This window comes from Danio aesculapii, chromosome 19 (genome assembly GCF_903798145.1).
Source record: "Danio aesculapii chromosome 19, fDanAes4.1, whole genome shotgun sequence".
NCBI lineage: Eukaryota > Metazoa > Chordata > Actinopteri > Cypriniformes > Danionidae > Danio > Danio aesculapii.
Genome location: NC_079453.1, coordinates 51516364 through 51535843, shown reverse-complemented (window position 1 = coordinate 51535843; position 19480 = coordinate 51516364). Strand labels below are relative to the sequence as shown.

The following is a 19480-nucleotide window of genomic DNA, read 5'->3' as shown; positions in this document are numbered from 1 at the left end:
GCCCTTGGGTTTGCTATAGCCCCGGGGCCCAGTATGTTCTTAACCCGGCCCTGTCCACTCCATGGGGGGGAAATATCATATCACCATTATTTCTGGGGAAATCACGATTCACGATTTTATCCTGATTCTTTTTCAAGTTGGCTTTTTAAGACTAAGACAAACGTACAATACAACCAAACTAATGTCCCCCTATAAAATATACTCTTACTGTGTGTGTTTAAGAATATTTTAATCAAGGAACGGAAACGAATGACATTTTGCAGGAACAGAAACAAAAAAACCGAAAAACGTTATCAGTTAAGCGGTTAATGACGGTGTTTTATCGATTCATTTAAATCAGCTGTAATAAATGCGACGGTGACGCAACGTGAAATGGCCGCGAAGCAGACGTCATAAGCGAGAGTCGTTTCTTATTCTGAGCTGGTCTTAAAGGTTACCGAGAAACTTGTATTTATACTAAATGAATTATTGATTGTAGATTGTTTTTAGATGCGTCTCCATAAAGAAAATCCTTTAGTTATTATTTCTCTTATGACAGATCATCTGATAAATCGATCTGTCATACTGAAGGATGAGATCAACATGATGGATAAAGTTTTAAATGATGATTTATTATCAAACCACTCAAGCATTTTCCATTCGGAGAATTACAGTATTTAATAGCTCAGTCCTTATCAACACTCCATTAATAAAACACATTATTATGGTGGCTTGAAAAGCCAGCATACTGTTATCTATCTTAAACTTATTATTCTTCTTCTTCTTCTTCTTCTTCTTCTTCTTCTTCTTCTGAGACTAATTTCTAAGTGTATCTCCTCCTAGGCCTTTCAAGCTACATACTTCAAACTTTCGTCAAACCTTCAAACTGGTCTGACTCGGGTTGCTATATCTTTTCTAACTGATCCGACCTTGGGTTTTCCGAAAAACGACCCAGAAAAATCCCAAAAGTCCCATTGACTTAACATTGGGTCAAACTTTGTGAGCTCATAACTCTGCATCAGACTGTCCTGCAGACTTCTAACTGGACTCATTTAACTCAGTCTAGCCAGCAGCCAATAACTGATGACTTTTTAACTTACTAGCCACTCCCTAGCAACCACTTACAGCACCCTAGCAACTGTCCCATAGACTTCCATTGTAAAAGACTCCCATTTACTTAACATTGGATCAACCTTTGTGAGCTCATAACTCTGCATCAGACTGTCCTACAGACTAGAGTCTGGCCTCATTCAACTCAGTCTAGCCAGCAGCCAATCACTGATTACCTTTAAACTTACTAGCCACTCCCTAGCAACCAATTTCAGCACCCTAGCAACTGTCCCAGAGACTGTGACTAGCTTTTCTAACACATGCTAACAGTTTAAACTTCCTACTGACATGTTAATCTTGCTAGAAAGGTGCTAGCAACACGATAGTGACATGCTAGTCATGCTAGTAACATGCTAATTCATGCTAGAATCATGCTAACAACATGCTAATTCATGCTAGAAACAAGCTGATTCATGCTAGAATCATGCTAGTAACATGCTAGTTACATGCTAATTAATGCTAGAATCATGCTAGTTACATGCTAATTCATGCTAGTAACATGCCAATTCATGCTAGAATCATGCTAGTAACATGCTAATCCATGCTAGAATCATGCTAGTAACATGCTAATCCATGCTAGAATCATGGTAGTAACATGCTAATCCATGCTAGAATCATGCTAGTAACATGCTAATTCATGCTAGAATGATGCTAAAAACATGCTAATTCATGCTAGAATCATGCTAATAACATGCTAATTCATGCTAGAAACATGCTAATTCATGCTAGAATCATGCTAGTAACATGCTAGTTACATGCTAATTAATGCTAGAATCATGCTAGTTACATGCTAATTCATGCTAGAAACATGCTAGTAACATGCTAATTCATGCTAGAATCATGCTAGTAACATGCTAATCCATGCTAGAATCATGCTAGTAACATGCTAATTCATGCTAGAATCATGGTAGTAACATGCTAATCCATGCTAGAATCATGCTAGTAACATGCTAATTCATGCTAGAATCATGCTAGTAACATGCTAATTCATGCTAGAAACATGCTAGTTACATGCTAATTCATGCTAGAATCATGCTAGTAACATGCTAATTCATGCTAGAAACATGCTAGTAACATGCTAATTCATGCTAGAATCATGCTAGTTACATGCTAATCCATGCTAGAATCATGCTAGTAACATGCTAATTCATGCTAGAATCATGCTAGTAAACATGCTAATTCATGCTAGAAACATGCTAGTAACATGCTAATTCATGCTAGAATCATGCTAGTTACATGCTAATCCATGCTAGAATCATGCTAGTAACATGCTAATTCATGCTAGAATCATGCTAGTAACATGCTAATTCATGCTAGAATCATGCTAGTAACATGCTAATTCATGCTAGAAACATACTAGTAACATGCTAATTCATGCTAGAATCATGCTAGTAACATGCTAATTCATGCTAGAATCATGCTAATAACATGCTAATTCATGCTAGAAACATGCTAATTCATGCTAGAAGCATGCTAATAACATGCTAAATCATGCTAGAAACATGCTAGTAACATGCTAATTCATGCTAGAAACATGCTAGTAACATGCTAATTCATGCTAGAATCATGCTAGTAACATGCTAATTCGTGCTAGAAACATGCTAGTAACATGCTAATTCATGCTAGAATCATGCTAGTAACATGCTCACTCATGCTAGAAACATGCTAGTAACATGCTAATTCATGCTAGAATCATGCTAATTCATGCTAGAAACATGCTAGTAACATGCTAATTCATGCTAGGATCATGTTAGTAACATGCTAATTCATGCTAGAATCATGCTAGTAACATGCTAATTCATGCTAGAATCATGCTAGTAACATGCTAATTCATGCTAGTAACATGCTAATTCATGCTAGAATCATGCTAATAACATGCTAATTCATGCTAGAATCATGCTAGTAACATGCTAATTCATGCTAGAATCATGCTAGTAACATGCTAATTTATGCTAGAAACATGCAAATTCATGCTAGAATCATGCTAGAAACATGCAAATTCATGCTAGAATCATGCTAATAACATGCTAATTCATGCTAGAAACATGTTAGTAACATGCTAATTCATGCTAGAAACATGCTAGTAACATGCTAATTCATGCTAGAAACATGCTAGTAACATGCTAATTCGTGCTAGGATCATGCTAATAACATGCTAATTCATGCTAGAAACTTGCTAGTAACATGCTAATTCATGCTAGAATCATGCTAGTTACATGCTAATCCATGCTAGAATCATGCTAGTAACATGCTAATTCATGCTAGAATCATGCTAGTAACATGCTAATTCATGCTAGAATCATGCTAATAACATGCTAATTCATGCTAGAATCATGGTAGTAACATGCTAATTCATGCTAGAATCATGCTAGTAACATGCTAATTCATGCTAGAAACATGCTAGTAACATGCTAACTCATGCTAGAAACATGCTAGTAACATGCTAATTCATGCTAGAATCATGCTAATTCATGCTAGAAACATGCTAGTTACTTGCTAATTCATGCTAGAATCATGCTAGTAACATGCTAATTCATGCTAGAAACATGCTAATTCATGCTAGAATCATGCTAGTAACAAGGTAATTCATGCTAGAATCATGCTAGAAACATGCTAATGAGCAACCACTCATAATACTTTAGCAACTGCCTAGCAACAACCTAGCAACACCTTAGCAACCGCCTAGCAACACCTTAGCAAGCACTTAGAACAACCTAGCAACTGCCTACCAAGAAACATGCCAATCTATACTAGAAACATGCTAACATAAATGTACTTATCTATACCGACTGTTTCAAACTTCATAAAAACTGCTTCAGTTATTTACACTTTAAAACGACTTCAAACTTTTAGACTCGGCTTTTCAAGCCACCATAAAGTTTGTCCTCAAACTTTAATATCTAGTTTACAAAGCTACTGAAGAATTCACCGAATATGCAATATAATCCACATCAGTGAAATGAGGTAAACGCTCGCTTTATATAAGCTATACATGTCTGACCGTGGGCATATGCCAGTCTATAAAAGATAATATAGCTTAAAACACTTTAATATTTCAGAGGAAACTAGATATTAAAGTTTGAGGACAAACTTTATGGTGGCTTGAAAAGCCGAGTCTGAATTAGCATGTTACTAGCATGAATTAGCAAGTAACTAGCATGATTCTAACATAAATTAGCATGTAACTAGCATGATTCTAGCATGAATTAGCATGTTACTAGCATGTTTCTAGCATGAATTAGCATGATTCTAGCATGAATTAGCATGTTACTAGCATGTTTCTAGCATGAGTTAGCATGTTACTAGCCTGTTTCTAGCATGAATTAGCATGTTACTAGCATGATTCTAGCATGAATTAGCATGTTACTAGCATGTTTCTAGCATGAATTAGCATGTTACTAGCATGTTATTAGCATGATTCTAGCATGAATTAGCATGTTTCTAGCATGAATTAGCATGTTATTAGCATGATTCTAGCATGAATTAACATGTTACTAGCATGATTCTAGCATGAATTAGCATGTTACTAGCATGTTTCTAGCACGAATTAGCATGTTACTAGCATGTTTCTAGCATGATTTAGCATGTTATTAGCATGATTCTAGCATGAATTAGCATGTTTCTAGCATGAATTAGCATGTTATTAGCATGATTCTAGCATGAATTAGCATGTTACTAGCATGATTCTAGCATGAATTAGCATGTTTCTAGCATGAATTAGCATGTTACTAGCATGATTCTAGCATGAATTAGCATGTTACTAGCATGATTCTAGCATGAATTAGCATGTTATTAGCATGATTCTAGCATGAATTAGCATGTTACTAGCATGATTCTAGCATGAATTAGCATGTTACTAGCATGATTCTAGCATGAATTAGCATGTTACTAGCATGATTCTAGCATGGATTAGCATGTAACTAGCATGATTCTAGCATGAATTAGCATGTTACTAGCATGTTTCTAGCATGAATTAGCATGTTATTAGCATGATTCTAGCATGAATTAGCATGTTACTAGCATGATTCTAGCATGAATTAGCATGTTACTAGCATGTTTCTAGCATGAATTAGCATGTTACTAGCACGTTTCTAGCATGAATTAGCATGTTACTACCATGATTCTAGCATGAATTAGCATGTTACTAGCATGTTTCTATCATGAATTAGCATGTTACTAGCATGATTCTAGCATGAATTAGCATGTTACTAGCATGTTTCTATCATGAATTAGCATGTTATTAGCATGATTCTAGCATGAATTAGCATGTTATTAGCATGATTCTAGCATGAATTAGCATGTTTCTAGCATGAATTAGCATGTTATTAGCATGATTCTAGCATGAATTAGCATGTTACTAGCATGATTCTAGCATGAATTAGCATGTTACTAGCATGTTTCTAGCATGAATTAGCATGTTACTAGCATGATTCTAGCATGTTACTAGCATGTTTCTATCATGAATTAGCATGTTATTAGCATGTTTCTAGCATGAATTAGCATGTTGTTAGCATGATTCTAGCATGAATTAGCATGTTTCTAGCATGAATTAGCATGTAACTAGCATGATTCTAGCATTAATTAGCATGTAACTAGCATGTTACTAGCATGATTCTAGCATGAGTCAGCTTGTTTCTAGCATGAATTAGCATGTTGTTAGCGTGATTCTATTATGAATTAGCATGTTACTAGCATGACTAGCATGTCACTATCGTGTTGCTAGCACCTTTCTAGCAAGATTAGCATGTCAGTAGGATGTTAAAACTGTTAGCGTGTGTTAGAATAGCTAGTCACAGTCTCTGGGACAGTTGCTAGGGTGCTGAAATTGGTTGCTAGGGAGTGGCTAGTAAGTTTAAAGGTAATCAGTGATTGGCTGCTGGCTAGACTGAGTTGAATGAGGCCAGACTCTAGTCTGTAGGACAGTCTGATGCAGAGTTATGAGCTCACAAAGGTTGATCCAATGTTAAGTAAATGGGAGTCTTTTACAATGGAAGTCTATGGGACAGTTGCTAGGGTGCTGTAAGTGGTTGCTAGGGAGTGGCTAGTAAGTTAAAAAGTCATCAGTTATTGGCTGCTGGCTAGACTGAGTTAAATGAGTCCAGTTAGAAGTCTGCAGGACAGTCTGATGCAGAGTTATGAGCTCACAAAGTTTGACCCAATGTTAAGTCAATGGGACTTTTGGGATTTTTCTGGGTCGTTTTTCGGAAAACCCAAGGTCGGATCAGTTAGAAAAGATATAGCAACCCGAGTCAGACCAGTTTGAAGGTTTGACGAAAGTTTGAAGTATGTAGCTTGAAAGGCCTAGGAGGAGATACACTTAGAAATTAGTCTCAGAAGAAGAAGAAGAAGAAGAAGAAGAAGAAGAAGAAGAATAATAAGTTTAAGATAGATAACAGTATGCTGGCTTTTCAAGCCACCATAATTAAGTAATAAAGTTTGCACAGCCAATGTTTGGTCTTATTAACCTGCTGCCCATAATTAAACGTCATGTAGCCTACTTTTGATTACTTGACCCGCGGATTAACACCAGCGGACATAAACGAGATCTGTGCATAACAAAGTCAAGAGAGAGCACGACTCCATACGGTACCGGAAACTGCACACACTCGATAATGTAACGTGTGTAATCGGGGACGCGTCTCACGGCGCAAAGCATAACTAAATGCCCATGCTTTATCGCTCATCAGTAAGGTCTATCGGGTTTAAAGGGTTACCGACAATAACTCCATCATTGAGTAATCTTTAGCACCCCTAGTTTAATCAATCGTACAGTAGTGTCAATGTATCAATTCACAATCTATCAATTCATCTCCAATACAGGGCTCTACAATAACTCTTTGCCTTGGTGCGCCTTTTTTCCTCAGGTGCACGACCACGCTTTGCATTGAACAATTTTATATTTATATTAAAGATAATCAAGGCAAGAATATGAGAGAGAAGCTTAAATACAAAAATATCTTGTGTTATGCACTTGTTTAATAAAAATCTTTGTAATTGTAACATTCAACATGCAATAAAGTGCCATCAAAAAGAAACCTAAACCGCATAAACTAAATAACTATATATTACACTAAATAACTAAAATAGCCTATATAATCTTATTCTCTGATTAAAACTAAAGTGATTTAGCAATGCCGCACCACTGACATCAGACACCGCAGTGAGCACTTTACCTGAAGTTAGGCCTTTCTTTTTTACACTTAATTACTGTGTATTTAATGTTAAATAAATCAATAATCAATAGGCCTATAAGAGTATCCTGTCTCTCTCTCTCTCTCTATCTCTCTCTCTCTCTCTGTCTGTGTGTGTGTCTGTCTGTGAGTGTGTGTGTGTGTGTGTTTCCACCAACTTTCATTATGAAGCAGCTCTCTTCTAAAACCGAAAGTTACTTCATCTGTCTGGCCATATTTCAGCTTTCAATCGAATCAAAAACCAGTTTAGATAGTTTAATCTAGATAATTATCATTTAGACAGTCCAAATGTGCAGAACCTGTGAAGTGAAGTCACACATTGAATCTGCTGTCTCATCTCACCTCATCTCATCTCATCTCATCTCATCTCTCGCTGTCATCCAGATATCGATAGGTAAACGCCACATAAACGTCAAGTAGCGAAACTGAAGCCGGTACCAGCTGAAGCCCTTGCGAAATGTCAAAATACAGCCCTGAAGTGAACAGGTGATGTCTTTCAGCCAAAAAGTCTGTCTGTAGGATATCTGTAAAACACAATCAGAGCCAATGTTATGTTGAAGAAGTGTTGCCTAAACGGATATTACAGTTCTAATTAAATTAAAACCAAAATAAACAACTCATTGCATTTATCGTTTGATAAAAATATTCGGAAACGAAATAAAATCAAAAGGTGGCTATATTTTAAAAAGAAAGACTAAATATAGCATGTCTCACTGTCATTTAACACATGTCATTCATAACACATCAGTACTGTAGAGCCGTGTTTCAGCACTTGCAGCTGGATGAAGGAGATGGGGCTGTGTGTGTCAATCAACTGCTGCTGGTGAGCCAGAGCGCGAGCGCAAAGCCGGTATAAATATACCGAATAAAGCCAGTTCACATTATGAATATTTCATCAACAATACTTATCAATAATTCATTAATTTTACTCCTCTAATTGATCTTTTTTAGTAGCATCATTAAGGAATCAGGGCACCTCAGAGCCCTGCAATACTTTATAATAAATAACCGGTAAACTGTTTTCAGAATGTTTAGTTTATTAAGGAACGCAAGAACAGAAACAAAATATGATCAATTCTGCTCGGGGTGAACTGAATGGATGTTTTTAGGCCTTATGGCGATACAACGATTAATCTGATCGTGCAGTAATTTTGATCGTCCACGATCAATATCCACTCCTCATGATTATTGATTATTTTAGACTGATTGATGGAGGAGGACGTGTTGTGAATATTCATTAAGCCTCATTACTGCTCTATCATTAGTCCTGCCCTCAGCAGTGCTGTAATAATCCCGCATCAGTGGCGGGGAAACGGCGGATTTCTCAACGCGGCCGTGACGCGGCTCCGGGCGTCATTCGGGCTCTGCTGCTGCGGTTTCTGCTTCTGCTTCCTCCTATGATGAAACTGCAGAATTCCCGGGATCTGAAGCTCTAATCCGTGCTTAATCCCCGCTCAATAACCCTCTACCGGTGTGAACGGCGATATGAGTGACGGAGCGGTTTATTCCCGGTGCGGCGGCGGCAGGTCTGCAGTTAAAGTCCTTGCGGTCTCCGAGTGCGCATGCGCTCCCGGTGTTCCCCAGCGCAGACACGCGGTGCAGGTGAGCCACGTGTGTGTGTGTGTGGAGGTGTGTGGGTGTTTCAGGAAGAGCTTCCGCCCGCCGGCTCGAGTTAGCCCGAGGACTGACTGTTTCCTTCTTTTTGTCTGTGTGTGTTTTTCGCAACGCCTCAGACGCAATAACGCGGAGCCGTGAATAACCCCATCAGTCATGGAAGTTTCCCCAGTTGAACAATCAGGCCCTTTAAAAGCCTCCAGATCCGCACAACAGCACCCAACACCGGACACCGAGCACCGGCGAGCCGCCATGAAGACCTGCTGCCTCTGTGAGATATTATAATTATTATTGTGATTATTATTATCGATTATTATTGATTATTGAGCGCAGACAGACTTTAGACATCATCAGGAGAGTCAGTGACCTGCTCTCTGTCTAATAATGCAATAATAATGTCTGATAGAGGATAATAATCTTCTTTCTCCTTCATGTTCCTCAGTTCTGCTGCACCTCTGTGTGTGCCAGCTGCTGTGTGTGCCCCTACAGCCAGAGCTGACACACACACACGGCACACAGCCAGAGCTGACACACACACACGCTGAACACACACTGAAAGCCTTGAGTTTGGCTAAGAAGATCCTGAGCGACATTCCAGCTGTGCAGGAGCTCTGCGCACCCAACACTGTGAGCATCCCCGAACACATACACACACACACACACACACACACACACACACACACACACAGAACACAAACACATACAGATCTGATGGTTAGAAATGCTCCATCAGTCTCAGCTGTTGTCTTAACGTAAGTGTGTGTGTGTGTGCAGGGTTTGAGTTCCTCCACTGATGACAAACACTTGGAGTTTTTATCCAGTGAGTTCCAGATCCCGATGGTGCCGCTGCTCAAATCAGAGGCCTTAACACAGGTAAATACACTCTAACAGCGGTAAATACACTCTAACACAGGTCAATACACACTAACACCGGTCAATACACTCTAACACCGGTCAATACACTCTAACACCGGTCAATACACTCTAACACCGGTCAATACACTCTAACACCGGTCAATACACTCTAACACCGGTAAATACACACTAACACCGGTAAATACACACTAACACCGGTCAATACACTCTAACACCGGTAAATACACACTAACACCGGTAAATACACACTAACACCGGTAAATACACACTAACACCGGTAAATACACACTAACACCGGTCAATACACTCTAACACCGGTCAATACACTCTAACACCGGTCAATACACTCTAACACCGGTCAATACACTCTAACACCGGTAAATACACACTAACACCGGTAAATACACACTAACACCGGTAAATACACACTAACACCGGTCAATACACTCTAACACCGGTCAATACACACTAACACCGGTAAATACACACTAACACCGGTAAATACACACTAACACCGGTAAATACACACTAACACCGGTCAATACACTCTAACACCGGTCAATACACTATAACACCGGTCAATACACTCTAACACCGGTAAATACACACTAACACCGGTAAATACACACTAACACCGGTAAATACACACTAACACCGGTCAATACACACTAACACCGGTCAATACACTCTAACACCGGTCAATACACTCTAACACCGGTAAATACACACTAACACCGGTAAATACACACTAACACCGGTAAATACACACTAACACCGGTAAATACACACTAACACCGGTCAATACACTCTAACACCGGTCAATACACTCTAACACCTGTAAATACACTCTAACACCGGTCAATTCACTCTAACACCGGTCAATACACTCTAACACCGGTCAATACACTCTAACACCTGTAAATACACTCTAACACAGGTAAATACACTCTTAACACCGGTAAATACACACTAACACCGGTCAATACACTCTAACACCGGTCAATACACTCTAACACCGGTCAATACACTCTAACACCGGTCAATACACTCTAACACCGGTAAATACACTACCACCGGTAAATACACTCTAACACCGGTAAATACACTCTAACACCGATAAATACACTCTAACACCGGTAAATACACTACCACCGGTAAATACACTCTACCACCGATAAATACACTCTAACACCGGTAAATACACTCTAACACCGGTAAATACACTCTAACACCGGTAAATACACTCTAACACCGGTAAATACACTCTAACACCGGTAAATACTCTACCACCGGTAAATACGCTCTACCACCGGTAAATACGCTCTACCACCGGTAAATACGCTCTACCACCGGTAAATACGCTCTACCACCGGTAAATACGCTCTACCACCGGTAAATACGCTCTAACACCGGTAAATACGCTCTAACAACGGTAAATACACTCTAACACCGGTAAATACACTCTACCACCGGTAAATACACTTTACCACCGGTAAATACGCTCTACCACCGGTAAATACGCTCTAACACCGGTAAATACGCTCTACCACCGGTAAATACGCTCTAACACCGGTAAATACGCTCTAACACCGGTAAATACGCTCTAACACCGGTAAATACACACTAACACCGGTAAATACACACTAACACCGGTAAATACACACTAACACCGGTAAATACACACTAACACCGGTAAATACACACTAACACCGGTCAATACACACCAACACCGGTAAATACACTCTACCACCGATAAATACACTTTAACACCGGTAAATACACACTAACACCGGTAAATACTCTACCACCGGTAAATACACTCTACCACCGATAAATACACTTTAACACCGGTAAATACTCTACCACCGGTAAATACTCTAACACCGGTAAATACGCTCTAACACCGGTAAATACGCTCTAACACCGGTAAATACGCTCTAACACCGGTCAATACGCACTAACACCGGTAAATACACTCTAACACCGGTAAATACGCTCTAACACCGGTAAATACGCTCTAACACCGGTAAATACGCTCTAACACCGGTAAATACGCTCTACCACCGGTAAATACGCTCTAACACCGGTAAATACGCTCTAACACCGGTCAATACGCACTAACACCGGTAAATACACTCTAACACCGGTAAATACACTCTAACACCGGTAAATACGCTCTAACACCGGTAAATACGCTCTAACACCGGTAAATACGCTCTAACACCGGTAAATACGCTCTACCACCGGTAAATACGCTCTAACACCGGTAAATACACTCTAACACCGGTAAATAAACTCTAACACCGGTAAATAAACTCTAACACCGGTAAATACACTCTACCACCGGTAAATACACTACCACCGGTAAATACGCTCTAACACCGGTAAATACGCTCTAACACCGGTAAATACGCTCTAACACCGGTAAATACACACTAACACCGGTAAATACACACTAACACCGGTCAATACACTCTAACACCGGTAAATACACACCAACACCGGTAAATACACACCAACACCGGTAAATACACACCAACACCGGTAAATACACACTAACACCGGTCAATACACACTAACACCGGTCAATACACACCAACACCGGTAAATACACACTAACACCGGTCAATACACACTAACACCGGTCAATACACACTAACACCGGTCAATACGCTCTAACACCGGTAAATACACTCTTAACACCGGTAAATACACACTAACACCGGTAAATACACACTAACACCGGTCAATACACACTAACACCGGTCAATACACTCTAACACCGGTCAATACACTCTAACACCGGTAAATACACACTAACACCGGTAAATAAACTCTAACACCGGTAAATACACTCTACCACCGATAAATACACTCTAACACCGGTAAATACACTCTACCACTGATAAATACACTCTACCACCGGTAAATACACTCTACCACCGGTAAATACACTCTAACACCGGTAAATACACTCTAACACCGGTAAATACTCTACCACCGGTAAATACGCTCTAACACCGGTAAATACGCTCTACCACCGATAAATACACTCTAACACCGGTAAATACACTCTACCACCGATAAATACACTCTAACACCGGTAAATACACTACCACCGGTAAATACACTCTACCACTGATAAATACACTCTAACACCGGTAAATACACTCTACCACCGGTAAATACACTCTAACACCGGTAAATACACTCTAACACCGGTAAATACTCTACCACCGGTAAATACGCTCTAACACCGGTAAATACGCTCTACCACCGGTAAATACACACTAACACCGGTAAATACGCTCTACCACCGGTAAATACGCTCTAACACCGGTAAATACGCTCTACCACCGGTAAATACGCTCTAACACCGGTAAATACGCTCTAACACCGGTAAATACGCTCTACCACCGGTAAATACGCTCTACCACCGGTAAATACGCTCTAACACCGGTAAATACGCTCTACCACCGGTAAATACGCTCTACCACCGGTAAATACGCTCTACCACCGGTAAATACGCTCTAACACCGGTAAATACACACTAACACCGGTAAATACACACTAACACCGGTAAATACTCTACCACCGGTAAATACACTCTACCACCGATAAATACACTTTAACACCGGTAAATACGCTCTAACACCGGTAAATACACTCTACCACCGGTAAATACGCTCTAACACCGGTAAATACGCTCTAACACCGGTAAATACACACTAACACCGGTAAATACTCTACCACCGGTAAATACACTCTACCACCGATAAATACACTTTAACACCGGTAAATACGCTCTAACACCGGTAAATACACACTAACACCGGTAAATACACACCAACACCGGTAAATACACACCAACACCGGTAAATACACACCAACACCGGTAAATACACACCAACACCGGTAAATACACACTAACACCGGTCAATACACACTAACACCGGTCAATACACACTAACACCGGTAAATACACACTAACACCGGTCAATACACTCTAACACCGGTAAATACACACCAACACCGGTAAATACACACTAACACCGGTAAATACACTCTAACACCGGTCAATACACACTAACACCGGTAAATACACACTAACACCGGTAAATACACACCAACACCGGTAAATACACACCAACACCGGTAAATACACACCAACACCGGTAAATACACACTAACACCGGTAAATACACACTAACACCGGTCAATACACTCTAACACCGGTAAATACACTCTAACACCGGTAAATACACACCAACACCGGTAAATACACACTAACACCGGTAAATACACACCAACACCGGTAAATACACACCAACACCGGTCAATACACACCAACACCGGTAAATACACACCAACACCGGTAAATACACACCAACACTGGTAAATACACACTAACACCGGTAAATACACACTAACACCGGTAAATACACACCAACACCGGTAAATACACACTAACACCGGTAAATACACACTAACACCGGTCAATACACACTAACACCGGTCAATACACTCTAACACCGGTAAATACACACCAACACCGGTAAATACACACTAACACCGGTAAATACACACCAACACCGGTAAATACACACCAACACCGGTAAATACACACTAACACCGGTCAATACACACTAACACCGGTCAATACACACTAACACCGGTCAATACACTCTAACACCGGTAAATACACACTAACACCGGTAAATACACACCAACACCGGTAAATACACACCAACACCGGTAAATACACACTAACACCGGTAAATACACACCAACACCGGTAAATACACACTAACACCGGTCAATACACACCAACACTGGTAAATACACACCAACACCGGTCAATACACTCTAACACCGGTAAATACACACTAACACCGGTAAATACACACTAACACCGGTAAATACACACTAACACCGGTAAATACACACTAACACCGGTAAATACACACCAACACCGGTAAATACACACTAACACCGGTAAATACACACTAACACCGGTCAATACACACTAACACCGGTCAATACACTCTAACACCGGTAAATACACACCAACACCGGTAAATACACACTAACACCGGTAAATACACACCAACACCGGTAAATACACACCAACACCGGTAAATACACACTAACACCGGTCAATACACACTAACACCGGTCAATACACACTAACACCGGTCAATACACTCTAACACCGGTAAATACACACCAACACCGGTAAATACACACCAACACCGGTAAATACACACCAACACCGGTAAATACACACTAACACCGGTAAATACACACCAACACCGGTAAATACACACTAACACCGGTCAATACACACCAACACTGGTAAATACACACTAACACCGGTCAATACACTCTAACACCGGTAAATACACACTAACACCGGTAAATACACACTAACACCGGTAAATACACACTAACACCGGTAAATACACACTAACACCGGTCAATACACTCTAACACCGGTCAATACACACCAACACCGGTAAATACACACCAACACCTGTAAATACACTCTAACACCGGTCAATTCACTCTAACACCGGTCAATACACTCTAACACCGGTCAATACACTCTAACACCTGTAAATACACTCTAACACAGGTAAATACACTCTTAACACCGGTAAATACACACTAACACCGGTCAATACACTCTAACACCGGTCAATACACTCTAACACCGGTCAATACACTCTAACACCGGTCAATACACTCTAACACCGGTAAATACACTACCACCGGTAAATACACTCTAACACCGGTAAATACACTCTAACACCGATAAATACACTCTAACACCGGTAAATACACTACCACCGGTAAATACACTCTACCACCGATAAATACACTCTAACACCGGTAAATACACTCTAACACCGGTAAATACACTCTAACACCGGTAAATACACTCTAACACCGGTAAATACACTCTAACACCGGTAAATACACTCTAACACCGGTAAATACTCTACCACCGGTAAATACGCTCTACCACCGGTAAATACGCTCTACCACCGGTAAATACGCTCTACCACCGGTAAATACGCTCTACCACCGGTCAATACACACCAACACCGGTAAATACACACCAACACCGGTCAATACACACCAACACCGGTAAATACACACTAACACCGGTAAATACACACCAACACCGGTAAATACACACCAACACCGGTAAATACACACCAACACCGGTAAATACACACTAACACCGGTAAATACACACTAACACCGGTCAATACACTCTAACACCGGTAAATACACTCTAACACCGGTAAATACACACCAACACCGGTAAATACACACTAACACCGGTAAATACACACCAACACCGGTAAATACACACTAACACCGGTAAATACACACCAACACCGGTAAATACACACCAACACCGGTCAATACACACCAACACTGGTAAATACACTCTAACACCGGTAAATACACACCAACACTGGTAAATACACTCTAACACCGGTCAATACACACTAACACCGGTAAATACACACTAACACCGGTAAATACACACCAACACCGGTAAATACACACCAACACCGGTAAATACACACCAACACCGGTAAATACACACTAACACCGGTCAATACACACCAACACTGGTAAATACACACTAACACCGGTCAATACACATTAACACCGGTAAATACACACTAACACCGGTAAATACACACTAACACCGGTAAATACACACTAACACCGGTAAATACACACCAACACCGGTAAATACACACTAACACCGGTCAATACACACCAACACTGGTAAATACACACTAACACCGGTCAATACACTCTAACACCGGTAAATACACACTAACACCGGTAAATACACACTAACACCGGTAAATACACACTAACACCGGTAAATACACACTAACACCGGTCAATACACTCTAACACCGGTCAATACACACCAACACCGGTAAATACACACCAACACCTGTAAATACACTCTAACACCGGTCAATTCACTCTAACACCGGTCAATACACTCTAACACCGGTCAATACACTCTAACACCTGTAAATACACTCTAACACAGGTAAATACACTCTTAACACCGGTAAATACACACTAACACCGGTCAATACACTCTAACACCGGTCAATACACTCTAACACCGGTCAATACACTCTAACACCGGTCAATACACTCTAACACCGGTAAATACACTACCACCGGTAAATACACTCTAACACCGGTAAATACACTCTAACACCGATAAATACACTCTAACACCGGTAAATACACTACCACCGGTAAATACACTCTACCACCGATAAATACACTCTAACACCGGTAAATACACTCTAACACCGGTAAATACACTCTAACACCGGTAAATACACTCTAACACCGGTAAATACACTCTAACACCGGTAAATACACTCTAACACCGGTAAATACTCTACCACCGGTAAATACGCTCTACCACCGGTAAATACGCTCTACCACCGGTAAATACGCTCTACCACCGGTAAATACGCTCTACCACCGGTCAATACACACCAACACCGGTAAATACACACCAACACCGGTCAATACACACCAACACCGGTAAATACACACTAACACCGGTAAATACACACCAACACCGGTAAATACACACCAACACCGGTAAATACACACCAACACCGGTAAATACACACTAACACCGGTAAATACACACTAACACCGGTCAATACACTCTAACACCGGTAAATACACTCTAACACCGGTAAATACACACCAACACCGGTAAATACACACTAACACCGGTAAATACACACCAACACCGGTAAATACACACTAACACCGGTAAATACACACCAACACCGGTAAATACACACCAACACCGGTCAATACACACCAACACTGGTAAATACACTCTAACACCGGTAAATACACACCAACACTGGTAAATACACTCTAACACCGGTCAATACACACTAACACCGGTAAATACACACTAACACCGGTAAATACACACCAACACCGGTAAATACACACCAACACCGGTAAATACACACCAACACCGGTAAATACACACTAACACCGGTCAATACACACCAACACTGGTAAATACACACTAACACCGGTCAATACACATTAACACCGGTAAATACACACTAACACCGGTAAATACACACTAACACCGGTAAATACACACTAACACCGGTAAATACACACTAACACCGGTAAATACACACTAACACCGGTAAATACACACCAACACTGGTAAATACACACTAACACCGGTCAATACACACCAACACTGGTAAATACACACTAACACCGGTCAATACACACTAACACCGGTAAATAAACACTAACACCGGTAAATACGCTCTAACACCGGTAAATACGCTCTAACACCGGTAAATATGCTCTACCACCGGTAAATACGCTCTAACACCGGTAAATACACACCAACACTGGTAAATACACTCTAACACCGGTCAATACACACTAACACCGGTAAATACACACTAACACCGGTAAATACACACCAACACCGGTAAATACACACCAACACCGGTAAATACACACCAACACCGGTAAATACACACCAACACCGGTAAATACACACTAACACCGGTAAATACACACTAACACCGGTCAATACACTCTAACACCGGTAAATACACTCTAACACCGGTAAATACACACCAACACCGGTAAATACACACTAACACCGGTAAATACACACCAACACCGGTAAATACACACCAACACCGGTCAATACACACCAACACTGGTAAATACACTCTAACACCGGTAAATACACACCAACACTGGTAAATACACTCTAACACCGGTCAATACACACTAACACCGGTAAATACACACTAACACCGGTAAATACACACCAACACCGGTAAATACACACCAACACCGGTAAATACACACCAACACTGGTAAATACACACTAACACCGGTAAATACACACTAACACCGGTAAATACACACCAACACCGGTAAATACACACTAACACCGGTAAATACACACTAACACCGGTCAATACACACTAACACCGGTCAATACACTCTAACACCGGTAAATACACACCAACACCGGTAAATACACACCAACACCGGTAAATACACACCAACACCGGTAAATACACACTAACACCGGTAAATACACTCAAACACCGGTAAATACACACAAGTGTGTGTGGAGGAGTGTGTGCAGTGTTGGTGTTTGTGTGGACTGGTGTGTCTAACATTGTGTGTGTGCAGGAGGAGCGTGTGCAGCGGATGCTCATCGGTCTGGAGCTTCATCACAGAGTCCTGCGGAAGCTGCTGGAGCCCTGCAGCCCAATGAACCTACTGAACGACCTCACAGAGCTGCGTGCGCTGGTGAGTGTGTGTAGTACTGACTGATATTAGCATGGACTGGCGTGTGTGTTGTGTGTAACCCACTCTCTGTGCTCTGCAGCTCCTCCTCCAGGTGCCCCCTGCTGGTCCTGAGGTGTTCCCGCACACACACACACTCTCGGCTCCACTCAGCCAGTTCCAGCTGCAGGTGTGTGTGCGCGTGACACTCCGGCAGCTGCGCAGCTTCATGCAGGACGTGTTTCGCAGCCTGCGTCACATCAGTGTGTCCCGGCGCTAACTGCACACACAGCAGGACTTTATATTTATGTATTTAATATTTATTTTGAACGATTGTGATTTCG

At 40.9% G+C, this 19480-nt stretch overlaps 1 protein-coding gene across 1 annotated transcript; it reads left to right on the top strand.

The window, feature by feature from the left end:
* Window positions 1–8907: 8907 nt before the first annotated feature.
* csf3b (colony stimulating factor 3 (granulocyte) b) lies at window positions 8908–19475 on the top strand. Its single transcript, XM_056480471.1, has 5 exons — window positions 8908–9165; window positions 9337–9521; window positions 9669–9767; window positions 19041–19160; window positions 19240–19475. Exons 1-5 carry the CDS (start codon window positions 9051–9053, stop codon window positions 19414–19416), a joined length of 696 nt encoding a protein of 231 aa, XP_056336446.1. The 5' UTR covers window positions 8908–9050; the 3' UTR covers window positions 19417–19475.
* The last annotated feature ends 5 nt before the right edge of the window (window positions 19476–19480 follow it).

What these genes read in the sequence shown, in the direction of transcription:
- csf3b (XM_056480471.1), top strand. Translation starts at nt 9,051, where the DNA reads ATGGAAGTTTCCCCAGTTGAACAATCAGGCCCTTTAAAAGCCTCCAGA. An exon ending in AGCTCTGCGCACCCAACACT is followed by an intron (nt 9,522 to 9,668) that starts GTGAGCATCCCC and finishes GTGTGTGTGCAG; the next exon opens with GGTTTGAGTTCCTCCACTGA. An exon ending in TCACAGAGCTGCGTGCGCTG is followed by an intron (nt 19,161 to 19,239) that starts GTGAGTGTGTGT and finishes TGTGCTCTGCAG; the next exon opens with CTCCTCCTCCAGGTGCCCCC.